This window comes from Hippoglossus stenolepis, chromosome 5 (assembly GCF_022539355.2).
Source record: "Hippoglossus stenolepis isolate QCI-W04-F060 chromosome 5, HSTE1.2, whole genome shotgun sequence".
NCBI lineage: Eukaryota > Metazoa > Chordata > Actinopteri > Pleuronectiformes > Pleuronectidae > Hippoglossus > Hippoglossus stenolepis.
In genome coordinates this window covers 9,822,757-9,848,483 of record NC_061487.1, presented here as the reverse complement: position 1 = coordinate 9,848,483, position 25,727 = coordinate 9,822,757, and the positions used below count along the sequence as shown (strand labels likewise).

Here is a 25,727-nt window from a genome sequence, read left to right as displayed (position 1 = left end):
GGAAATTTCTCTCTGCTTAAATAGACCACCTAATAAGGTGGGTGTGTATTATAGTTGATTGTGGAGAGTGAGGTATGTCCATACATTGGAGCAGTGCAGCTCGAGTTGGCTGCCTGAACTAGCTCGCAGGCGTCGCTCCATTTTTGCGTCACGTGAACATTATTCACAATTTGACTTTTTTTTTTCTCCGCTTCACTCCTCCAGGGTTTTTTCCGGCGGACCATCCGTCTGAAGCTGGAGTACGACAAGTGTGAGCGCCGCTGCAAGATCCAAAAGAAGAACCGCAACAAGTGCCAATACTGCCGCTTCCAGAAGTGCCTGTCAGTGGGCATGTCCCACAATGGTGAGTTCATCAGGGTTTAGGGCAGGTTTGGGCAGTGTCCCAAGATCAGCAGCACACACGTGCACACACACACACACACACACACACACACACACACACACACACACACACACACACACACACACACACACACTGTTCACAGTTGTGCAGACGCCAAGAAAACTTGAACAGGCACGTAAGCACATAATTAGACTCAAATGATCAATCTAACACCACATTGGGTGTGAAGTTACATGTTAGGGCAAGTAAGTAAATGGAGACTAATCCAGGCTACAATACAGCTCCATGTCTTCTGCTATATTTATCCTTTTCCACATTTAAACCAGTTGTATTTTCCTTATTCAGAAACAGAACTCGTGGAGTTACGATGCAGATCAGTCGAATCAGGTTGTGTCTGTACCTCACAGCGCTGGAGATGAATTGCATTGCAATGGCTGAGCTCACTCAACCCATTTGGTGCAGATATGTTGAGTGCAGCAATGTCCTTGTCGGCAAATCTTGCCATCAGGCAGATCTTATCTGGCTACTATCAATGGGGAAAGAGCCACAAAATTGGCGAGTTTGCCCAAAAATAAGGTTTAATTGTTTATTTAATCCGCATTGGGTTTTATTTCTATCTCGCATGCACAATTTGTCTCACTACCATCCTCTTTAATGGCTCAATCCAGAGAGACATTATATCATCAGCTCATCCCACCAGAGAACCAGCACACTTGCTGTCATGAACCTCAGCTGTGTTGGTGCTGCAACACGTTTGGCTTGGCCTGTTACCCAGGTTCAGGAAACAATTAGCTGTTTAAGGGGAGGCGCTGGACATGTGTCATTCAACTGTTTTTCTTTTTTTTGTTAATTATTTTATCTTAACAATAGACTACTGTTAATCTTCTATTCATTTTGACACTTGAAGAAACCCTGAACTGTGATTTGCAGCATTTCATTTGTACTCCTTAGTTGTAATAGTTTAGAAAAATGTTGAAAAAAACAATCAAATGAAAGATGCGTTCATGTCCGACCCCTTTTTCTCTTGAATTGCAGTCGTATTTTTTACACCATTTCGGCTCAAATCGTTTCCTCAGAAGTGGCCTTAATACTCTGAAATTAGGTGAAAAATTAGGTTATTTGTTCAATCAGGAATGTGCTTACAGTCCACAATCTTTTGGTTACACAAGCCGAGAAAGTGACTCTGTTTGTTTCCTCCATTCGTCTTTTTGCGCAGGTCACAGAAGTCACCGGCACATGCAACATCTGTGAACACCCAATACAAAACATTAGTCTTTTTTTATAACCTTTCCATCAGATTTCATCATCCGTGCTGCTTATCTCTGTTTGAAATGCCGGAATATTGAGGTCAAAGTATGAGATTCTGCTGCACGCTGTTGACTCTGTGTAAACATACAACATGGCACGCTGACCCTTGGACAGGGTCAGTGTCCCAATCGAGTGGCAGGTGCTTGTGTTCGCTGGCCTGCTGCTGTATTTCTACTCGAAAAAGGTCAATGTAATCGGTGGGTTTACATATAGACAGTGCACACACAGCAGATATTCCATACTGGTGGCAGTGAACTTGTGCCTGGAGGAAATGGATTCAGCGTCTTTACGTTGTCTGGGGGGGGGTTATTGACTCAAGAGCCCCTCCACTATTAGATTTTGATAATGATAGGGCCTAAAGCTCACCAGCATTTCTGCTTGCTGCACTTCCTCCTACGGCACACGTGTATTGAGTTTCATGTGTCTAAATGTAACCGTAGAAGGAGAGGAAGGAGATGGGAGATGCAAGCGCAACCAGATCTTTTGAGGTCTGATCAATTTAAGATGCTGCGGGACCACAGCACTGCTAATTTTGCCGTTGAGGTTTGCCGTTCAGTTCGTATCGACTTCCAATTCATCTGATGGGACGGGCCTTACGAAAACAGTTGAATCAAATGTACATGTATTTATTGATTGCTAAGTAAACCTGTTTTAAGTTTTATTTCACTCGTGCAGTGCCCGTTCTAAACATGCCTGTTTGAAACGGGCTAATCTCTTGGCTTGTGGTGATGCTGGTTGCAACTTTCCTTCTGAGACTGTATTAGTGATCTGCAGTGATTGAGCCGCGGTGAGTAAAGACCTGATGCTGGACTCAGTCCACAGAACCCTGAAGCTGCACCACGGCTGCTGCACACAGAGCTGCTCACCCGTTTGTTCAAAGTTCAGTGCAGCTCGACTTAATACACAGAAGTCGTTGTTGTCATGAACAAGGTGTTGTCGTGATTGACAACATTACTCACAGTGATGAGTCCCAGCTGCCACTGATACTGAGCGCTGGTCGCCTGTTTATTCAAAGTTGATCAATATTGAATGTGTCGCATGTCCGAATTGTACCAAATTTGACTCTGCACTTCCTCGGGCCCTGAACAACCCACATGACAAGTGTGAAGCTGATAAGATGAACGCTTCTCGAGATGTGCAAGCCACATACAGACAGATTTTCAGAATTATTGGATAGATAGTCGCCATTTGCTTGTAATTGGTGGCTGCAACGTGTTTTGTGGACTCAAACACCTCACCCACCCCTCCATCAGCATAGTGGTAAGTAGATAATGAGTGAATTTTCATTTTTGGGTGAACTATCCCTTTAAGGTTTGTGCTGTGTAAGTGAGAAAAAACCAAATCCAGAGCAGTAAGTCTGACTGTAGTGAGGAAGGTGTTTATTAGCTGCTGTCGTCCTCCTCAACAGAAGATTCAACTGAATGACAGGTTGCACCCCACACCTCTACACTCCCCCCTCCCCTCCCACCTTGAGACGCAGACTCATCCCCTCACTCTCGGCAAATGGACTTATGCTCAGCTTAGCATCACTCACTTCCTCTCATCTTAATTAGACTTGGCTCCTGCCCAGGCGAGCGCCGCGGAGCTTTAGCGGCTTCAGATGATCCATCCACTTTGCGAGCAGTAATCTAATGGGCCCTCATGCTGGCCACTAGCTCGAGTTCTCATCCCCAGGCTCAGTCCTGCTCAGTGTGAATCTCTCAGTCTGGATTTGTTTCATCGATGGGTGGCACGCTGGACAAACGGTGAAATCAGATCTCCTTTTATGCTGTAATAGTCTTGTAAATACAGGCTGCAGGTTCAGCTGGATGTCGTGTTCTTAGAAGGAGGCTTGTGTGTGTGTGTGTGTGTGTGTGTGTGCGTGTGTGCGTGTGTGTGTGTGTGTGTGTGCGTTTGTGTCCTTTTGCTTATGCCAGCAGAGATTGGCGGAAAGGGTTAAAAAGAGTTCACCTCTAATCTCATTAGTCAAATGGGATCAGGCCGTCTGAGAGATGCCAGAATGCTCTCATAGAAAAACAACTCTGTCTGTTGTGGTGTTGACGCACACTTCACGTAACCACCGCGTAACGGTGCAGTAGTAGTCTGGTGTGTTCATTCATAATCTCCTATCGCTGTGACACATAAAACAGGAAGCAGACTTTGATTCTGTGTCATCTTTCATTTATGCTTTAATGACACTGTATGAACCATAGGGGGTTTTGATACTGAGAACACGGGTGGGTCAAAACATTCACTGCCTCTTATGGTCATTGTTATTGTACCTTAAATGCTCTTGCGTTTTATTTTGGTGGGTATTGCAATGAATTTCTGCACAAAGTGTTTCCGTTATCGAATCCAATTGATAAGTGATAACCGGGCGAGGACCCTGTACTTTGGATATAATGTCATTTACTAGGATTTAGCTGATGAATTTTTTCTTGTAAAAACCGAAGAAACCCATCTTAACCTTCTCTGACTTTGAAATCAAGGTCTAGAGCTGCACGTAGCTCCGTTCATATTGACGTTAAGAAATGTCCGACTCAAGTTACATCACTGATCTCTGACTCTGCTCAATCTATTTTTTATTCTCTTTTCTTGCTGTCTATTATGGGATGTTCAGGTGTAAAGCCAGTTACACTTTTACTGATTATTATGTTGCACTTGTCAATGAAATATGAGATTCTTTACTGTCCTCAGAATCATAGATAGTGTTAAAAAAAAGGCTTTGGCACCACATGTCAGGAAAACAATGATTTTTGCACTTTCTGTGATGCCATTTTAGAACATCTCATTGCTACTGCTCCACAAGCTTCATTTGGATGGATTTAATATTTTTTGCATCATAGGGTGTTTTTGTAGAGGTTATGAAAATGATTCCTCCAGATGTCACCATGCTGGATAAGTGATTATTGTGGTTTTGTGGCGCTGAAGCTATTTTACATTTTCCAAAACTGGATTTGTTTTAAAGCTCTAAAACACAATATATAAAATAGGCCTGTTAATCTTTTAGTACATTTGATATTCATACATTCAAATTCATTGAAATCTTGATCACAAATGTTATGTGTGACTCTCTATTTGATTCTGTGACATTCAGATTTACACCATCACAAATTCTGTCACCTCAGCTGACTTTTCCTCCTGCTCTCCGCAGCCATCCGTTTTGGTCGGATGCCTCAGTCGGAGAAGCTAAAGCTGAAGGCGGAGATGGTGACGGGGGACAGAGAGGTGGGAGACCCTCAGGTCGCTGACCAGAAGACGCTGGCCAGGCAGATTTACGAGGCCTACCTCAAGAACTTCAACATGAACAAGGCCAAGGCTCGAACCATTCTCACCGGAAAGACCAGCACCCCTGTATGTTGACTGGGAGTAGGGGGTTGTGCGTGTGTGTGTGTGTGTGTGTGTGTTTGTGGATTGCATGTTCATGGCTCTGCTCAATACCAGAGTTTCTTCAGAGCTCAGTGCATTTCTTCCCCACTGGAGTGATTCCAATGTCATTCTGTGCACACGGACAATTTGCAATCAACCTCGTGTCTCAATTTGACCCGGTAGCTACAACATCTGGGACTATTTGCAGCCAATGACAGAAATAACTTGCTCAATCTCTAGTGGGAGCCAAAACACTGTTTGGACAAGGACACGTCTGTTTGCACTGAAATGCACTGAAGATATAAAAAGCCAGTGTTTCTGAGCCCATCACCCTGCCCCTCCACCTCCTGTTTCCCTCCATTCCTCTGCTCTTTTCATTACTAATTCCCAGTCTCCCCGAAATAAGTCCCCTTGCAGCCTAGTTTCTTTCACTTTCTTTTTATCGTAGCAGAGGGGTTAGGGGGGGGGTTAGGGAATGCAGTCCAGTTGTTGTGAATTCCAAGGAATGGATGTGTGTAGGTGTGAAATAGTTCAAGAGGGACAGACCAGTCCAAGTGCACATCCACGCTCAAACAGACATCCTCCCCGCTGCTTGTGAAGATCAAAGCTTTCAGATGGATAAGTGGCCATTAGCATCAGAGGGAGACTCTGTGTTCTGCAGACTTTGGGAAGCAGTCAGTTGGAAAAGAACATAATGTTTGATCTTTAGGTCCATTCCTGGTGTCTCTGCACTTTTATACAACTAAGGAACTTCCCATGAAAACCATATTGTATTTGCAAGAACTCAACGCACAAATGCTAACATGTTACATAGCCATGATTCCGTTTTTTTAGGATATATATGTTTTGTAATGCTTCACATTAATAACGAAACGATAGATATGGTTAATCCCTCTTTGGAAAAAGTGTATCGTCTGTGATTAACATCTTCTGGTATCATTCTTGCAACTGAGGCAGAACATTTCCATCAGGTTTGACTCATCAAGTCTCTGATGAACACTGACTGTTAGTTCTGTTTATTTTATTGTCTGACTTGACAGTTTTTTTATTGGTGTGATTCACCAACAGAACATAGAGTCTGGATGAGCTCCTACAGAAAGTCAAGCCCTCACAAGAAGTGTGTATGCAATTTATAATTTATAACAATGATCCCTGAGACTGACTCACAGTCAAGTTTGATTAGTTATATCATTAATATCTTTATTTATATCACCATTTTGTTCCAAACTGAAGACTATTGGATGCATTACCATGATATTGTACAGAAATGCATGATCCCCAGAGGATGAATCCAGCTTTGGTGATATGTTGACCTTAGGTGCTCATCATCAGGTCAACACTCTTGAATATCTAATACCACTAAGTGAAAGCATCTCTGGGCCTAAGTGCAGCCCCGCAGAGTAGCTTCCAGAGCTGTAGACTTGTCTCTTGTTATTTTGTGGCTACTTGTATATTTCTTATGTGTCAAAGTGGAGACACTGCAGAGTTTGCATTGTACTGTTTCTGGGTTAGGGTTAGCATGACATTGTGATACGGCTAAATTGATCAGATCTTGCAGCAGATAAATATTTAAAAAGAGTAGTAAAATCTTTGTGGCATCAGTAGCTCTGCTTTCAGTATGAATCCTAATAATATTTCTAGAAACGGCCTTTGAGCATCAATAAGGGTCAAAAATAAAAAAACAAGGGTTGTGCCTGAAAATCACTTACTAATCACTACATAGTCCAATATACTATAGTGACTTCGCCATTTGGTGTCCAATTGTTTAAACCCTATATAGTGCACTCATTGTTTTCCATAATGCATCATGTAAATTAGTGTACAACTGATAGTTACCAACTGAGAAATATATACCATCATGCATTGCGCTAGCTGTGGAGAAACAAGCGGAGAGAGGGCAACAGGAACAGCCTGACCTGTCGTACATATTTAAATACGGGCAGAGCACCGCATCACAGCACAAACTGAAACAAATAAGTTTATTTCTACATTCTACATCATTCAAAATGTTTGTTAAAGTATTTATACTAAGTGTAAAATAAGCATTTTAAATTTATTGTGGGATTTTCTACCGAAACAACGTTGTTGTTGTTGTTGTTGTTGTTATTATACATTATAATCCTGCGACAATTACTTCATTACCGGCGCAGAGAAAATGCGAAAACGTCCGGAAGTATAGAAGACCCTATATAGCAAAGTAGGGGTTAGTGAATGAGTGGCTGATTCTGCACAGAACCAAGGACCGAGGTCATTGTAACAGTGGGATGATCATTTTGGCGTCTTTGCTTCTGCAGGATCACAGCTTCAGTTCATGCTGTGTGCCCCAAAAAACACTTTTCATATCCTTGAGAAAATCTGTGTGACGTCAGCATGTGCACAAAACAACAAAGCATTCTGAAACTGAGATTAATCCTTCATGAAATGAACTTTGGAACAGTGACACAGCTAAATGCACAAGAATCAGTTACTGCTATTCACAGCTTACATGGCTGCTTACATTAATACATGTCTTTGTAACAACATTATTATGGTACTGTGCTTATCTTCTTTTATTTTTGAAAGAATAATTTGTCAATGGGGTTTAGTCTTGAAATAAACTGCCTTCTTATTTTTTTGACATTGTGAGTGGTAAATCCTCTTTGCTGACACACGTTCACTTTCAACCTCACCTGTGCTTATATTTCTAGAGACTGTTGCACCTGAATGTGAAGAGTGACATTCATAATCATATAGCTGCAGGGTCAAGGAGAGTATTTATGTCATTTGGAACTATTCAATTTGTCTGGACTCAGCCTCTGATCTCAATGAAGTGTAAACACTGCGGTCACTCAAGCTTTTCAGAGGTTTGCTGATTCAGCATTTTCCATATATTTATGTAGTCACGTCAGGTCAGGTTTGTTTTCTGTGTGTAGGCCAATGTCACAGAGCACCCTCTGCTGACTGTGTTGCAGTTCAGTTGGAAACATATTTTCATGCATGGTTTACAAAATGCAGCTCTGGAGACTGTTTCTTTCTCTTCTATCTGCAGCCGTTCGTCATCCATGACATGGAGACCCTCCAGCTGGCAGAGCAGACGCTGGTGGCCAAGATGGTCGGCTCTGTGGGATCGATAAAGGACAGGGAGGCAGAGGTTCGGATTTTCCACTGCTGCCAGTGCACGTCGGTGGAGACCGTCACGGAGCTCACAGAGTTTGCAAAGTCCGTCCCCGGGTTCTCAAGCTTGGACCTCAACGATCAGGTGACTCTTTTGAAATACGGAGTGTACGAGGCTCTCTTCGCCATGCTCGCCTCCAGCATGAACAAGGACGGCCTCCTGGTGGCGTATGGCTCAGGCTTCATCACGCGGGAATTCCTCAAGAGCCTGCGGCGACCGTTCAGCGACATGATGGAGCCAAAGTTCCAGTTTGCCATGAAGTTCAACGGGCTGGAGCTGGACGACAGTGACCTGGCTCTGTTCGTGGCTGCTATCATCTGCTGTGGAGGTGAGAATACAGGAAAAACTATGTATTTTATACTTAAACTATCATTTTGCAAAATTTTGTATTATATCTTTTTTTTCTGTTTGCTCTTTGAAAGCTTTTTTCCCCAAATTTCGTAAATTGTAGAACTATTCTGTATCTTCTTTTTGCTAAGTATTTTTATTCTAATCACTAAATAATGCTTAAGGAATCTCACTCGACTTAATTTGTCCTGTTTAGACCGACCGGGCCTGGTGAACGTGGAGCACATCGAGCGGATGCAGGAAAGCATTGTGCAGGTGCTGCAGCTCCACCTGCTGTCCAATCACCCAGATGACACTTTCCTCTTCCCCAGGCTGCTGCAGAAACTCGCCGACCTCCGGCAGCTCGTCACTGAGCACGCACAGCTAGTGCAGGAGATCAAAAAGACAGAGGACACGTCGCTGCACCCGCTCCTGCAGGAGATCTACAGAGACATGTACTGAAGTTCGTGGAGGAGTAATCCAGGAGAGGCACTTTGCAAACCATCTCTGTTGTTTTCAGGGACAGAAGAAGAAGTCCTCCATAAGCTAGGGTTGAACCACTTACACCTTCCTAATGCAGCAGGAGTTAGTTTTGGTCAGCACAAGAGCTCCTGTCCAGGTCCAAGCGAGAAGTCTCGATTCTCTCGGTTGGGCACAGTGCTCTCCACTCCCAGGCAGAACAGTTGTGATGTCCAGCTGATCGAGCCCCTGTCTAGACACCGGTGTATGCAACCTCTGACCAAAACGCTAAACTAAAATCTTTAACGAGATCTCCATGGTCATATCCACATCCTGAACCATAAGAGATGACAGGAGGTGAACCTGATAGCAGCCACTCTGGTAGAATGTTTGACAGTAGATTTATGTACTGATGTCAAAGAGCCATAAACCTTCACAGTGAACAGCACCCAAATGACACCTGTGACAGCAGCAACGTTAAAACAGAGATGAGACAGTTTTCAGTCAAGGCAGCTCCTGACAAATTTACTACAAAGTATTATGGTCATATACAGAGACACAGAGATTTCAAGAGTAATGTCATGGTAATACAAGAATACATTTGTGACTGAGAAAAAAGTCCTCAGTATTAGGAGAATAAAGAAGTCATGATTTGGGGGAAATAAGCAGCAAAGAGAACCCACACTCGCTGTAGTTCCACGAAACCTCTTTGAATATGATGCAGATGTAACAAACGATAACTTCACTCGACCGCTACCTAACGTTTCCTCCTCGCAACTTTCTCCAAGTCCGTCTGGTTCTTTCTTCAGAATAAAAAATAATGACTTGCACAATACCAAGTCCTGATACTTATGGTAATGTGGTGCTGATGAGCCAAACTAATTTATTTTTATTTTTATTTGTAAAACCATTTTAGTGCAGGTTAATCTTCTGATTCCCCTTCTAACATGACACATAGCCTAAAATAATGACTTTATTCTCATAATATTATGACTTTATTCAAGAAAAATTACAACTTTACTCTCGGAAATTTACAAAACTTTTTTCCTCATTAAATTATGACTTTATTCTCGTAATATAATGACTATCTTGTAAAATTTTGACTTTTTTCCTCGTAACATTATGACTCTATTCTTGAAATCTCCGATTTTTTATTTCCTTTAAGTGGCCCCAATAATGCGTCGAACAAATTACCTACAGGTGAAGGATGGTTATCCAATCACAAGCCCTCCAGCAAGTTTTTATAGTCAGAGACACAACTGTCACGAGGCTCCTGAAAATAAACATGTATTAGTACTTTAAGTCCTCAAAGCCATACTTTGTTTATAACGATGGTGGAAATGATCCTCGTTCTTCGTATTGTTTTCTCCTTGTAACAACACAGCCTCACGACTCGGTATGGATTATCATCACTTACACTTCGATTCCACAAACTGATCACGCAATAGTGTTTTTACACTTTAGAATAGAGAAGCAGAATCTTACAAGTTTATGAAGAGAAAAGGTTTTGCAGACTGAAATGACCACAGGTGCAGATTCACTGTGCACATGTCCCATGATGCACATCTGAAGCACAAACACACCTGTGATGTGTCAATGTAATATTTTATACTGGACCTCTGTTCCCTGCCTGTTTGGCAAAACCCACGCACAGACGTTTGGCACTCCATCCTGTTCTGTGTCCTGGTATTCAAGGGCTAACACCGAGATAAACCGCATTACAACCTTAATACAGGCAGGGACGGATTTGCAGAGAATTAATTCATCTGTTTCTTAATTTCTCATTTGTTAAAGTCCTGTTCCACAAAATTACGTCTCATTATTATTATTTTTGTCTCACTCCTCTCTCTACTTCTACTGTGTTTGACTGGCTGTGTTTGGTCCTCATAATGTGCAGTTGATTGAGATTCGAAGGGGTCATCTGTGCGCATAGAAGAGAAGAGTGATAGTATGCTGAAGTTTTTCATCATCAGAAAAGAGTCGTGAGAAATGTTCTGTGTTGGTCATTTACGGCAAACAGTCAAACCAAAAGACAAACATGTGTCCATCTGCTCTTATTCGACTCAGATGGTAAGATGAAGCCAGTCAGACAACATGGGTTATTTTTCAGAATAAGACAAGTATAAAAACTGTACTGTAAAGATGGATGGACCAAATACATTTCCATATGGTATCATTTAGATGTTTTCTTTGTGTCCTCCATCTGTTCTGATGAACTGTGCATTTGAAAAGGCCACTCCTCTGTGTTGTCATGTCGCATTTTGTGAAAAAAAACAAGTGAATAAGTTGAAAATGCTCTAGAGATGACTTTCCCTGAAGGAATGTTGATGGTGGAAACCTGCATGTGTAATAGTTTGGATAATATAGAGTATATGTGGACCTGTGAGCGAATGCTCTCCCCTCCTCATCTGCTTCTTATCCAACCAAAATCTCCTTATATCACCATGAATTGATTTGAAATTCAGTCACGAGAAACAGACCTTGTTTATAATCGCAAAATCTGTAAATAGCTGAAACGATCACGCCGCCCCCTCGCCCTCAGCTTTTTAACCCTTGAGGTATACAAGGTACTAATGATGATCAACTTTTGTATCCCTCAGTTTGGTATAAATACTTTTAAATGTTTTTTAAAAATTTACTATAAATGTGGTCACGTACTGTATTGTTTATTCGCTTAAATGCCACATTAATTGTGTTTTCGATGATTGAATTGGATCATATTTTTATACTAAAGTAAAAATGTACTGTATATGTCTAAATCAGATTATTGTTTATTTGAGACGGCACGGTTTGAAGCGTGCGGTGTAAATAGATTTGAGGGTGATAGGGCGACTGGTAATCTGAATACCCACAGATCTGAATCCCATCGGGGGACATTCCTATTAATTAATCGTTGATTTCTAGAAAAATGCATTCAGTTCATTTCAGCTGCACTTCATTTATCTGTTCAATTAAGCGCTTATGAGAGAAAGTGAAAGCACACGGGGATGTGCACGGCCACATGAGCTCACGACTGATTCAAACTTGACCGCTGAATAAGACATTTATCTTTTGAAAGGTCAAAATACGACTCCGCACTGATCACACAATACTAGTCTCCTCCTTTTATACTCAGGTTGCATTAAAATACAAACGGGGTGATTGAGATATGCACAGAATTTCATTGTTGTTATCAGAAATTCTCCATAGTTGCCTCTTCATATTGAACAAACCTGTATTTTGTGCTCCCACGTCTCTGTTGGTCAAACAGAGAAAGCGAAGGCACTCACAGTTTGCCATCACGTTATTACAGTGATGACGATGCAGTAATGAAAATGCAGTATATTGTTGTTTTATAATTCTCCTTTTGCCACACGTTTTTTTTTTTTTTTCCCTGACTCTTCTCCCATCACACGCTGCTATAATGTATGAACTCGCGTTAACATTTCTTAAGCCATGAGTAGATTAAAGACACTTCAAAGTCCTTCTTACTTTAAATATATATATATTTTCTCAGAATGTCAGTCCCATGTGCAGATTTCATCGAACGCAGCTTGGTTTATAATTCCCCTCGCACACTCCAGCGGATTTGGGAATGTACTTGGGGATTAACCACAAACAACCTGTGCCTTAACGTGTGTGCCCATGCCATACAACACTAGAGATTCAGAAAACAAACACAAAAAGACTTGACTCGTGCACACACACACTTTTAGAAAACTGTTTGTAAACTGTTGAGATTCAGCGACACAGTACGGGGGGGTGGTGGGGCCACACATACAGGAGATTATGTCGAGGCAGATTTTAAGAGAATATCCTCCACGGTGAAATCGGAGCTCAAAAGTGAAACTGAAGCTTTGTTTTACAGTAACAATGAAGGATTTGCTTTAATGAATGGTCAGACTTACAGAGGTAAAAGGTTTAAACCCATAATGGTTGAAACACTAGAGCCAGGCCCTTGAGGAGAGGTCGTGTAAATGTGTGATGTCTGCTTACCCTTAGGAATGCCTGTTTTGTGTTGAAATGACAAGGGACGTTTTTTAATTTTTTTACTTGTATCAGGGAAACCTAGTCTTCCTTTGTTGAACTAGCTCAGGACATAGAAAAGGTACTGTTCTTCCTTCTCTAGCTCTCTCGCTTATTCTCTCAGAGATAAGTGTCTAGTGCTCTGCCTTACAGCACAAACACCCACAATAGTGATTCATTTGACTTTATTTTTATTTCTCCAAAACTGACCGAAAAATAAAGAAATAAATGAGTTACCGCAGGGGCAGCAGTCATAAGAATTAGATGTTTGATTTGATTTTTCATTAGATTTTTCCTGAATTTCTTGGAGTTTGTTTTTGTGGCTATAGTGTCATGCAAAGAGAAAACGGAGACTGTCTATGGATGTGTTCTTAATGTGTACTGTGGCTTGGTAACAATACTGTAAATGCTTGATGAATGTATATCTAGTCATTTAAACAATGAAACAAGTTGTCATTGACCGGGTGTCAAAATAAAATGATTTTGAAATTCTCTACGTTTGTTTTAATTTAAATGGACAATGCTGGAGTTAATTATGGACCATTGAAGGTTGGTTTCTGTAGTTGATTCATAGCACATGTCTTTGTTTGACTAAAATGTCTACGGAAAAAAATACATTTATAAACATAATAAAATCTGTCTTCTCAGCTGGTCCTGATGCGAGTTCATCATGTATTGGTCTGTGGTCAAACCTGCAGAAAGAGTATATTTACTTTATTCAGTGAAGAGAAAATGCTGAATTTTGATTCAGTGTACTGATTAGAGTCTGACCTATTTGGGTTTTTTTTTGGGGGTGAGGTTGATACTACTATTAGGGAGTCAAAAATTAAAGATAGACTACTGAAATATAGTATTGGCCGATATGATTTCTGAGATATCTTTATCAAACCCTTATGATAATGAAATGTAACTGAGGCTTTTATTGTTATTTTACAATAAACCATAAGCTTTGTTATAAAATCACTAAAGCGTAAATACAACCAAATATATAATTGAATTGAGAAAATAATCATTTGAATATAAAACGCAAAATTAAAATTCACATATTTTCCGCATTGTCTATTCTGTAAAGTTAAAGATTTTGCATTAGCAAACGTAAACGCAGATACAGAGATGTCTGAGAAAGGCTCATATCAATATATCATTGAGATGATTGATATCATATATCATTGGTCGGGCTCTAATTGTAATGCAAAACTAAATTGACCACATTAATAAAACCACACACACAATTCAAAATAGAAATCAGACACTATTAAACATTGCATGGATTGAAGACTAGTAAAGCGATAAGAACAGTAGACATTTGTAAAAGTCGAAAATATGTTTTTAAATATTTGTTTACTCCTTTTTAAGCTGTACCTCTTACCTTTGTCTTGTTTTGGTTTGATTTTATACAGTTTTTATATTAAGTGTATGACTTTCACATGATTCACTAAATGGGAAGAGAGTTTGAGGAGCACCTGCCACCAGCCTTCTTCTTTAAGAACCAGAGCACTAGAGGGCGCTATCGTCCTAACAAACCGCCCATGCTTCCTCTGTCTGCTCGTCACATTGTCCAACATGGCTGCGCCCTTGGCAGGAACCTGCCGCTTTCTACCGCGGCATGCGTCCTGTGCCCTGCTCAGGAGAACGGGTGTGTGGCTCAGCCTCAGGTGTAGACTTCACCGCTCCTCCCCTGCACTCAGCGGGCTGCTCTTCTCCCTCAACAGACGCGGTGTTCTGAAGGACTCTTTCCCGGAAAACGCAGCCCAGGACCAGCTGCCGCGGCTCCTCCAGTCCGGTGCTCAGACTGTGTACTGCGGCTTTGACCCCACGGCCGACAGCCTCCATGTGGGCAACCTGCTCGCCATCATCGGCCTGCTGCACTTCCGCAGCGCCGGGCACCACGTCCTCGCGGTGCTCGGGGGGGCCACGGCTCAAATCGGGGACCCGAGCGGGAAGACGAGCGAGAGGGAGCCGCTGTCCGCGGACACCGTGGAGGAGAACACCCGGAGCATCCGGGAGAGCATCCAGAGGATCTTCTCCAACCACGAAGTGCACTTCCACGATGCCTCCAGGAAACCGGGCACAGTGGCCGTGCTGAACAACCTGAGCTGGTACAAGGACTGGGGCGTTGTTCCCTTTCTGTCCGAGGCCGGCAGACACTTCAGGATGGGCACCATGCTGAGCCGCCACAGTGTCCAGTCCAGGCTGAAGAGCACAGACGGCATGAGCCTGACTGAGTTCACCTACCAGGTGTTCCAGGCCTATGACTTCCACCACCTCAACCAGGTGTACGGCTGCAGGATCCAGCTCGGGGGCACCGACCAGCTGGGCAACCTCATGTCTGGCCACGACTACATCCACAAGTATAACTCTCCTACTTTTAAGGATTGTTTCCAAGCCTCCCTGAGATTTCTCTTAATGTAATGCATCATTGATCCATGGTAAATGTCCACACAGCAGCAGATGTGATTACATGTTTCATGTGGATTGTTAGGAGCCCTGCTTCAGTTCTGCACACTTCTCCTCCACTAAGGATCTATTTTACCAGGGGGGTTGCTGTTTATACACCACAGGCCTATAACCTCTACCAACCAAACCAGTTATGTATGGTTGCAAAATTCAGCTCAGATACCAACCAGCCCGGTAGAGTGATTTCTGTCATTTACAAGAAAATGTCCATCCAACTTAAAGACAACTCAGAAGTCCTCGTCATGGAGAGATACCTGTATACCAGACCCTGTTAAAGATTGGGATCAGTTACTATTTTAGTGATCCTGGTAAATTTGGAAACTTAGGTGCATGCATCATTTCTGTTTACACTGTGCTCGAGCTGCCAAGACACTTCAGAATGTTAATTTCCTTATTTGTTTTATTGAAAGTTTAACACAATATGGTAAATGTATACAGTATTCCTTATAAAATAATTGTGGTGTTCGATATGGAGAATATATCTGTTATTATGCAGACCAGAGAAAACTCTTGTCATCTCTAAAATAAAACTTAATTTAGTTTTTGTTTGACAACACAACTTTGTAAAATAATAACGAAAGTTGATCATATCATCTCACTATTCGATTCCATTTGAAGTTGATTTATTACTCTATGTTATGATGACACATGCAAACAAAGGCACCAGCAGTCCTACAGTTTTGTTTTAGCTATTTGCTAGTTTTTGCACTACATCAAACTAGACTTGTAACCCTTGAAATCCTGTTATCTCTCCAGAGTGAGTGGAGAGGAGGTGTACGGACTGACCACCCCCCTGGTGACCAGCTCTGTCGGGGACAAGCTGGGGAAGACGGCGGGCAACGCAGTGTGGCTCAACAGAGACAAGACATCACCGTTTGAACTGTATCAGTTCTTTCTGCGACTGCCTGACAACGCTGTGGAAGGGTACGTGGAGATAAAGGCATATGTGTGTTCGCTCTGAAAGCATCTCATAGATGGGTGCTTGGGGGGGGGGGTTGATGATGCTTCTAACACGTGACACGGCAGTCGCAACAATTAAAAAAACTAAAAGAAAACAAATATCTCCTGTTGAAAAGGCTTTGACACACATAGAAGACGAAGCTGTCGAGAGAGTTTGTGGTGATAAGAGCCGACACCTGTGTCTGTGCTGTCAAGAAAATAACGTGATGTGTGAAAAGCAAACTCTGGGTAAACTCTGTATCCGATTCTCCAGACTTTACCAGCAGGTCATGGCTAAAAATGGCTTGATATGCTGTAAATGTACAGTGGCTTCAGAAAGTTTTGATATCCCTTCACTTTTTACACAATTTCCATCAATCTCCTCTCAGAAATTATAATGAAAAAGAAGAAACATGTTTTTCGACAGTTGTCTTGTCGGTGTGCCTCAGGTCTTTGTTGAGTGAAAGGTGAACCATCACCCCACATGCCATGTGTACTCTGGAGCAGGTCGTCTTTTAGAGCCTTCCTGTGTTTGCCTTCATTCATCCCTCCTTCATAGCCTGATGCTGCCACCGCTATACTTCATCATAGGGACGGTATCATTCAGGTAACAGCAGAGTCTGGTGTTCGCCAGATGTTTAGAGTTTAAATTTATATCTCATCAGACCCAGAAATCTTTCCCCTCATGTTTGCAGACTCATTTAAATGCAGCTTGGCAAGCTCCCAGGTTTTACTGAAATCCTCTCCCATTCTACAATAAACACCTGATGGATGCAAGGCTGCTGAGAGAATCACCCTTCCTGTCAGGTTCCCATTCTCTGCAGAGAACCTTTGTTAGCTTCTCGGTCACCTCCCTGACTTTGGTCTGATGGCCAACTCCAAGTCCGTCTTCTTCCCTTTCACTTTATGGAGGATTCTGAGCTCCTACAACAGAAACCGACTTAGGAATGTTTTAATTATCTTGCCCTTATCTATGCTTCACCTCGCAATTTAATAGACTTACTGTAATTAGACCTTATGGCTCTGTTATTGTTCCGACTTGAAGTGTCAATTGTTGGACCTCATATCTACCGGTGTGAGCCTGTTTCATCTATAACCAGTCAATTTACTTTGTCACAGCTTGACTCCAGTCAGGCTCTAGGCACATTTTAAGGTTAATTTTCAAACAGTTCTTGTAACACGTTTTCACTTTGTCATTATAGATTATTGCTTGTAGGCTAGTGGTCTAAAAATAGGAATTTTATTCATTTAAAAAAAAAAAATTGCAAAGAGTTAACAGGTCTGAATACTTTGGCGCTGCTGTAGATATTCTCAGCTTTGTATCCAAGGCTCAGGTGTATTGTCTTTTTATAGGTATCTGAAGCTGTTCACCTTCCTGCCTCTGGCGGAGGTGGAGAGGCTGATGGAGCAGCAGAGGGAGGATCCAAGTAAACGGCTCGCACACAAGCGACTGGCTGCAGAGGTGACCAAACTGGTGCACGGAAAGGAGGGCCTTGAAAGTGCTAAGAGGTCAGATCAGGCCCTGTGTGTTTGAGTGTTTTGTTTCTGTGGTATTCAATGCTGTTTTATTCAAGTTTTTACATTTCTTATTTGATAGGTCATTCTTAAAAGTAGCAGGAATTCAGATAGCTGGAAGTGTGATTTAGAAGATGCCAAATTCGTAACTCCCCCATGCTCACACTTCTGTAGCTGCCAGTGACCTCTGACCTCATTACTGAGGTAAGAATTGACCTATTCAGGGAAGAAAAGTCATATTTAATATTATCGTTGCAGATGCACCGACGCACTTTTCCACAGCAGTGTGCAGGCCTTGGAGGAAATGAGTGACGAGGAGCTTCAGGAGCTTTTCAGGGAGGCTCCCTTCCTCGAGCTGCTGCTGGAGCCGGGGACCACTGTGATAGACGCCTGCCGAAAAGTCAACGCAATCCCAGAGGGACCCAGAGGGTGAATACGCCAATACTGCTTTCCTTACATACAATTACAGGGTGCAAATACCAATAGTTAATATTAATAATTTATTAAATCTAACATATTAACCTGTAAATTATGAAATTTAAATCAGTCCACTCAAATCACAAACATTTCTTGCAAACGTCTTTTATGTGGCTGCACATTGTTTTTACAGCGACTGTTATTTAAAATTCAATCATTCAAAAGCAAGCAGCTCCAAAGCAGACTGTCGGCAGTACATTGTGGATTAATTGGCCACTATTTCTGAAGACAAATGTTTCTGTTGAATTTGTAAATTTCATTTATTTCATCACTTTGTCAACAAGAAAATATAATTCTGTTCAGCTCCATTGTATCGAAAACATGACTTGAAAATATGACAGGGATACTGAGCATAATTTTCAAATAAAATATCTTTATCTTTATTTTCAATAATCATTACAAAATGACATTTACAAAGTCCCTGTTTGTTCAAACAACCGTCCAATTATTCAGTTTATAGAGATAAAAAACATAAAAATAAACATAAACAAATCCTCAGTAAAAGCAGTGGATGATGGGAATTTCTTTCCTGTCTTTATATATCAGTGAGTTTGTTCTATATTGAATGTTGTATGAGTTACTGCAGTGCACGATTAGTCGATAATTGGAAAAATGAATTACCAATGATTTTGACCAATAGATTAATAATTTAAATTATACATGTTGTCTCGTGAGCACTCTACACTGTAATCTTTCATTTTCATCCATGCTTTAATTAGATTATACAGGTTAGAATGGTTCTGGTTTGCATGCTCACTTTGTGTTCTGCAGCTATGTGAGGTAATGTCTCTGTCTATTTGAGACTGTCCTAACTGACAGTGTTAACGCTTGTGTGCAGGTATCAGATGCTTTCGGACGGTGCAGTGTGGATCAACCACAGACGGACAAATAAACCAGAGCAAATACTCATCCCCAAACTCCACATCCTGTCTAATGGACTAACGTTGCTCAAAGTGGGCAAGAGGAACTTCTACATCATCAAGTGGCTCAGTCTCTGAAGTCCCCTGCTCTCAGCAATGGACCAGTTTACTGTAATGGACTGACTGGGAAGGTAGGAGACTGCACCTCAGCAGGTCAAAGAGGAGACATGGATGGACTGATATTTTGGTACATAGCAGGTTTTGATGTAGTTGGTTTCCCTCTGGTTGTAATATAAATATGTATATGTACAGATGTGACATTTATCAAAAGCTGCGGTATTAAAAATAATTTGACATAAAGACGTTGTTCCTGTTGGATTTGTACTCCCACAGAGATCTTGCAAAGTGAACACTAGGGGGCAGCATGGTCCCAGTCATAATGGTGGTGCTGCAGGCGGCCACAGCTGCACCACATCGCCTGCTGTGACCCCATAGATAAATAATTGCTAATAGTAAAATTAAATTGCATCATTTCTCGCAAACAGTTTATGCATCTATTTTTAGCGAATAGTGTTTTTCCAGTTTGATGTGAACTTGAGGCCAACATCTGTCTCACTGCTGCTGTTTTCTTCTGTCTATGTGGTGTCCAGTGTAAACTGCACCACAGGGAAAGAAGGAGATTTTAGATCAATTTAAAAACAAACTAAATTCGATTGGGGATTATTATTTGATTCCGTAAATTTTATGTTTCAGTTAGCAGAATTTTTTTTCAAGATAAGAATTAGATTTTCCCCATTAAGTACAAAGTTTTCACTGTGGTGTAGTTAACAGTTTCTGAGGCTCAGCACGCACGGCCTCTTTCAATGTTTTTTCATTTCGTATTTTTACTTATTTACAGACACTTGAATGTGGACATGTTCGTGGCTTTTTTTAGTCCTACATCTGTTCTTCTCTTTTTGTCCTGGGGGCCAGTGGAGATGAGGACAGGGTCTGCTCTGTGCTGACCTTGATTTCCCTCACTCACCTCCAGATTACTGGGGGGAAATACCAGGTCATTAAGATACACTTGCTAGATTTGAAAAAAACATTTTTTTTTCTTTACTGGACATAATCGGATAGATTTGACATCTTAGCAGTGGGGGAGGGTAGATACACTACGAGCAGAGGACCCACACCTTGAAGCTTCATCCCATGCATGTTCAGAAATGTCATCCCTTAAGGTGGAATGTTTACAAGCGATTCATTTTTTTTAACAATTTGGTTTAAATCAAAAATCAACAACTTATATAAGGAGAATGTTTTCTCAGCCTTTTGATTTTAATGTATGCTAATATTTTCCAGAAATTTAAAATGTTATGAATATATTTGGTTAATGGTTTTGACTCTGAATCAAATGCAGTTGGTGAGTATGTAAAAAATTTTGCAAAATGCATTTGGCAACTCTGAAGTTTAGTCTTATTATAGGTAGGCTGCTTTACGAGAATCGTATCACACACCACCTAGCAACAGCTTTCATAGATTAGCTAAAGAATTATTTTTATTTTGTAGTGTAAACTGTTAACTAATGACACTAATGTACATATTTTATGTAGATTTAAATTTAGAAAAAAAATAGATAAATATATAAGTAAAATAAACTACTGCCTCATTAAGAAATTAAACCAAAAAGAAGTGAAACGTTTGTGGCACATTAACAGCTGCGTGTTATTGTTGCGACATTAATCTTCATTTGAAGAAAACCAAAATAGATTTTAAGTGTAAAAAGCTGGCCGTTTGTCGCAAGTAGCCGGTCCACCTTAACAGAAGTGGGCGGGCCTAAGCGCGACGGCCAATGAGCGGCCCGCTCCGCATTTAAATAGCTCTCAGTGTCAATCATCCCCCTTCCTCGTCCCCCCGCCCCCCGGACCCAGGCTCCTCTCGGTCCAGCTTCATCATCCATCGCCATATTGGGAGCTGAGACGCTTCGCCCGCAGTCTATCTCACCGCGGGGCGACATCTGACAGACAGCGCGGCTCCGGTGCCCCGTGTTTCACTTCGGTCTTTCCCGGCTCCGCGCAGACGACGCTCGGCTCCATAACAACCGCGGCCGTTGGCGTCCCCTGCTCCGCGTCCTGCATGGCAACAAGCCGCTTCTCTCTGGCTGTGGATCCCGATCAGAGGCGAGGAGATACCCGTTGTTTTTGAACGGTGGTGGGTTTTTGTTCGCGTGAAAACTGGACGATCGTGACGAGAAATTGTCTTTCTTTACCTTATTGCTATTTTTTTTTTGGGAGGTGGGGGGGCGGAAAAATAAAAATGTCAAACGTTCGCCTTTCAAACGGGAGCCCGACGTTGGAGCGGACGGAGCCGCGGGTGTCGGAGCACCCGAAGCCGTCAGCCTGCAGGAGCCTCTTCGGCTCCGTGGACCACGAAGAGTTAAAGAGGGATTTAAAGGGACACTTGCGGGAGATGGAGGAGACTGCCTCCGCCAAGTGGGGCTTCGACTTCGCCAGTTACTCGCCGCTGGTCAACGACAGGCTCGACTGGAAGTTAGTGGACTGCAGGGACGTCCCGGATTTCTACCAGCGGCCGCTGCGGACGAGGACCAGGGAGAAGGGCGTCTGCTCCGCCGGGAATAACAATGTGGATCTTAACGGGAATCATAGCTGTGTTGTGGTGGCGGCTCCGGGCGGCGACAGCAGCGCCAGGTCTGACGGGCAGATGGAGTGCACCGGGCTGAGGAAGAGACCTGCGTGCCACGGTACTGAGACCTGACACCGACTCACCTCCATGTTTTTACACCGACTGCATGTGTGTGTGTGTGTGTGTGTGTAAACGGGAAGCCGGGCTGGGTCTCGAGTGCCCATCACTGTGGTGGCATCTCCCCCTCACCCGGCTTTAAAATGCGCTGAAACCAAATATTCAAAAGCTGCAACTCAGCTGAACCAAACCTGAACTTCTTGCATGACAGTAAAAAAAAAAAAAATAGTTTTCCTGAATTATTTAGCCTGTTTTTTTCTCTTTTTTTTTACTGACGCAAACTTTGCTTTTTGCAGAAGCCTCGGCCCAAAGCAAGAGGTCCCACAGCAGCAGCAGCTCAGATGAGGTGATCCGTCCCAGTCTGAGCCACTCTGCAGAACACACACCCAGAAAGAGCAGCCCCAAGAGGCTGACGTGAGCACCACAGACGGTAAGACACTCCGGGATTGCTGCTACTGGGACTGTAACGTGTGTTCGTACTGGTTTGTGCGACTGCAGCTGGTTGTTTGCCAGCGTCAGCAGAGAAAAGTTCGAGTCCCCCCTCTCTCTCCCAGCTGTTGTTTGCCTCCAACGAAAAACTTATATAAGACAAAACAGTCCGCTTCTTATTTGATTGTGTCGTTCACGTAGTGTTAGTTGGTTTCCTCGATCCGATCACTTTGCAGGTAATCGTGTCAGATCAGGTTCAACTTTGACAGTTGTTCTCTTGTGTGTGTGTGTGTGTGTGTGTGTGTGTGTGTGTGTGTGTGTGTGTGTGTGTGTGTGTGTGTGTGTGTGTGTGTGTGTGTGTGTGTGTGTGTGTGTGTGTGTGTGTGTGTGTGTTGTCTGTCAGCTGGTGCCATTCATCGACTGCGAGTGGAAATCGTAGTAGTGGGAGTAAAAGTGGTTCATTCGTGTTCCTGCGCGTGTCTCCGCACTGCGATCGATGAGTTCAGAGTAAAGACGAAACGTGGTGGCTGCACATTTACACGTTTTTTTTTGTGTTTTTTTTCTTTACTACAACCGCTGGCCGCCGCGGAGAGTTTCCGACTGAACTGTAAACAAGTGCTGAACAACAGTGTAGTAGTAACACGTCAGCAGCCACTGCCCCTCACCGAGGAGCAGGGACGGGAAGGGGCCGGCCTCTGTGTGCAGAGTGCAACACACACACACACACACACACACACCCTGCACACACACACACACACACTGCACACTCTCTCGTATCTGCCTCTGCCGCCTGAGAGCCGTGCATGACTGAAATCAAGTGTGCTCGTCGGAGGAGAATAGGCATGAAATCTGAATTGTGGTGGCAGCATGTGAAGTGTCAAAGCTGCAGTGCAGGATAAAGCACCAAGTCATAACTTTTAGTGCATGCTCATATTTTAATTTGTGGAGAACGGTGTGGTCTGTTGAGGGATGGTAAAAACGAATCTTTAGTATATTCATAATGTCCAAGGGGGCTTACTTTAGATTCAGAAGAAATGCAGGAGGCTTTTGTGATTCTCAGGCGGAAACAAATTGTCATGCCTGGTAGTCGTTTTTTTTAGTTGTCTCCTAAAATATAATTTTTATTAGTGTGAAATATAGTATGGAAGTGCAAGTGCTGATCAAAAATCACATATCTACTGTTTTTAATCGCATAGTAAAATCATTTGAGTGAATTCTTGCATCAGTATTGTTATATAACCAACACAAAGTACATCTGTGTGTTTCCCTCATATTCCTGAGCACCATGTTGATGTTTTGAACTTCACCCTCCTTGCTCTTGTCAGAAGTACTTAAGGACACAAGCAATACTCCCCCCCTCCCCTCTCATGTTTAGTGAAACTGTGCACAAACTCTCAGCCCATCCTTGATACAGTTGCTTAAGTATTTTTCTGTGTGATGCATGCTGCTCTGATGTGAATAAACGAGTCCTAACCTCATGTCTTTTTTGTTCCCACAGAGCCGACGATGTATGTTCCCTTTTTTATGTGGAAAAATTCAGCGTTGGCCGAATTTTTTATTTTTTCTTCTTCTTTTTTTTTCTTGCAAGAGGAACTACACAGCATCAGAAACATATCAAGTCTCCTGAAGGACGAGGAGGACGCTGTTGAAGCACTGAATAGAAACACTAAAGTTGTGGCACTCAATTAAAAGTTACTGCCTCTGAAAGCAGTCAATGTAGCAGTGTGCAATTAGGTTTGATTTCCTTTTTTGCTCCTTTTTTTACTACCTGTGTGTAAATAAATATATATTATATTATATTTCTCTCCATATGTAGCACATAAGATAACATTATGATTTTGAAAACAAATCCTTTATGTAACAAGGTGTGAATTTTGATTTGACTTGAAGAATTGCAGTGTAGTTTGATACATGTTTCCAAAATGCTGTTTTTTGTTTTTCTTATTTTATCTTCTGAAAGACTTTGACACGGTCCCTAATTGCTACATTTAAAACAAAATCATGGCTCCTTACAGTTTCTTATCAGTGTGTCTTCACTCCGTCATCTCCCTAACTCAGCAGTGAAGAAAGGTACAAATGTAGCTCATCTGTCTTCTTTTTTTAAATTTTTTTCTTCTTTGGTCATTTCAGTGTCACCAAGTGCAGGTTCCTCTAAAAGATCTATTTCCCCAGGAAATCAACAAAGAGAAAGACAGTAATATTTCTGTTTGAGTAATTTAAAGAAAGTCCTATTTATTTTTGTGGTAGATGCTTTTAGCATCAGTTGAAATCTGGAATTTTTTTTTTTTTCTCAAGTACTCATGCACACCTCAGCCACTTTGTCACGGTGTGTTTGATTGTTCTCTGGAGTTGTGCGGTACTCAGACGTTGAAGGACTAAGAGCGTACAAACTGCACAGGTTCCTCGACTGTATCCCTGTCGTTTCATCAACCTTCGGAAAGGAGTTTTATTTTTTAGTCTTTTTCTAAATAAGGGTTGAATGTCCTACAATACCAAATACAATGGTTGCTTCAGTATGGTTGCCAACACTGCCTTTGCTTCTTAGTTGACTTCACATTGTATTTCTTTGTGATAACCTAGACTTAATATTCCATTGTTTTTCTTTTCACCAATGTTTAGCCTGCTGACGATGCCAATGTGAGCATCTAAAAGCTTCCCTCTATTCGCCTAAAGTGTGGGTTATGTTCAAAGAGACCAGTGTGCACCTGGATGCAGAGAGAAAGAACAGCTCGTCTCAGAAATGCAGTCACCATGCCTGTGTATTTGTGTAAATCTTTGCAAATGTACCTTTTGTACATAATTTTGTAAAAACACTGAGAAATTATACTAACTTATTTATGTCAAGTTTTTTTTTATGTAGAATAAAAAAAAAATGGGTTTTTGATTACGGTTATCCAAAGTGGCATTTACTTTATTATAATTGTCTTATTTTGTAAAAGCATATTTTTTGTAGTTTTTTTTTTTCTCTTATCAATAAGGTTGCAAACTGAGCCTGATAAAATATTTGATGTGGATTTTGTAATGTGTGGTTATAAAATGTGTTGCAATCAATTAAAAGAATTAAATTTGTCTGCCTTGAAGTTGCTTTTTACACTTGGTGTAGTTTCCCCACAACACACACACACACACTCCTACGTATTTTTACGTTTTATTTATAAAAACGCAAAAATGTCCAATAAAACACCAAGAAAATACATGCAGGAAAAATATAGCATAAAGATACTTTAGGCAGTGCAGAGAGGATTTCTGTGCATGTAGGCGTCCTGGTACAATGCAGGGACTCCCAAGACGAGTGTAGCACAGTTTTGAGCAGGCTGATGATTGACACTCTAGTCCTCCAATGAAAAGGAGAATGGGGAAAGCAGAC

At 41.9% G+C, this 25,727-nt stretch overlaps 3 protein-coding genes across 5 annotated transcripts in view; all 3 read left to right on the top strand.

Moving 5' to 3' along the window:
• Positions 1-13,436, top strand: part of pparab (peroxisome proliferator-activated receptor alpha b) — a 33,358-nt gene extending 19,922 nt beyond the window's left edge. For all 3 annotated transcript variants that reach the window (XM_035156478.2, XM_035156481.2, XM_035156482.2), the window contains 4 exons: positions 205-343; positions 4,785-4,984; positions 8,028-8,481; positions 8,698-13,436. In XM_035156478.2, coding sequence (XP_035012369.1) covers positions 205-343; positions 4,785-4,984; positions 8,028-8,481; positions 8,698-8,942 — 1,038 coding nt within the window. In that variant the 3' untranslated portion in view covers positions 8,943-13,436. The remainder of the gene's footprint in view (positions 1-204; positions 344-4,784; positions 4,985-8,027; positions 8,482-8,697) is intronic.
• Positions 13,437-14,443: 1,007 nt separating this feature from the next.
• Positions 14,444-19,734, top strand: yars2 (tyrosyl-tRNA synthetase 2, mitochondrial). Its single transcript, XM_035156477.2, has 5 exons — positions 14,444-15,295; positions 16,158-16,325; positions 17,694-17,849; positions 18,114-18,284; positions 19,171-19,734. The coding sequence occupies exons 1-5, from the start codon at positions 14,508-14,510 to the stop codon at positions 19,328-19,330; spliced, it is 1,443 nt and encodes a 480-aa protein (XP_035012368.1). The 5' UTR covers positions 14,444-14,507; the 3' UTR covers positions 19,331-19,734.
• Positions 19,735-20,817: 1,083 nt separating this feature from the next.
• cdkn1bb (cyclin-dependent kinase inhibitor 1Bb) lies at positions 20,818-25,429 on the top strand. Its single transcript, XM_035156512.2, has 3 exons — positions 20,818-21,932; positions 22,228-22,361; positions 23,859-25,429. Exons 1-2 carry the CDS (start codon positions 21,488-21,490, stop codon positions 22,347-22,349), a joined length of 567 nt encoding a protein of 188 aa, XP_035012403.1. The 5' UTR covers positions 20,818-21,487; the 3' UTR covers positions 22,350-22,361; positions 23,859-25,429.
• The last annotated feature ends 298 nt before the right edge of the window (positions 25,430-25,727 follow it).

Bases quoted from the DNA above. Each gene is read 5' to 3' on its own strand.
- yars2 (XM_035156477.2), top strand. From the start codon at position 14,508: ATGGCTGCGCCCTTGGCAGGAACCTGCCGCTTTCTACCGCGGCATGCG. The intron at 16,326-17,693 runs GTACGTGGAGAT...GTCTTTTTATAG, and splicing joins CCTGACAACGCTGTGGAAGG to GTATCTGAAGCTGTTCACCT. The intron at 18,285-19,170 runs GTGAATACGCCA...GCTTGTGTGCAG, and splicing joins ATCCCAGAGGGACCCAGAGG to GTATCAGATGCTTTCGGACG.
- cdkn1bb (XM_035156512.2), top strand. From the start codon at position 21,488: ATGTCAAACGTTCGCCTTTCAAACGGGAGCCCGACGTTGGAGCGGACG. The intron at 21,933-22,227 runs GTACTGAGACCT...TGCTTTTTGCAG, and splicing joins GAAGAGACCTGCGTGCCACG to AAGCCTCGGCCCAAAGCAAG.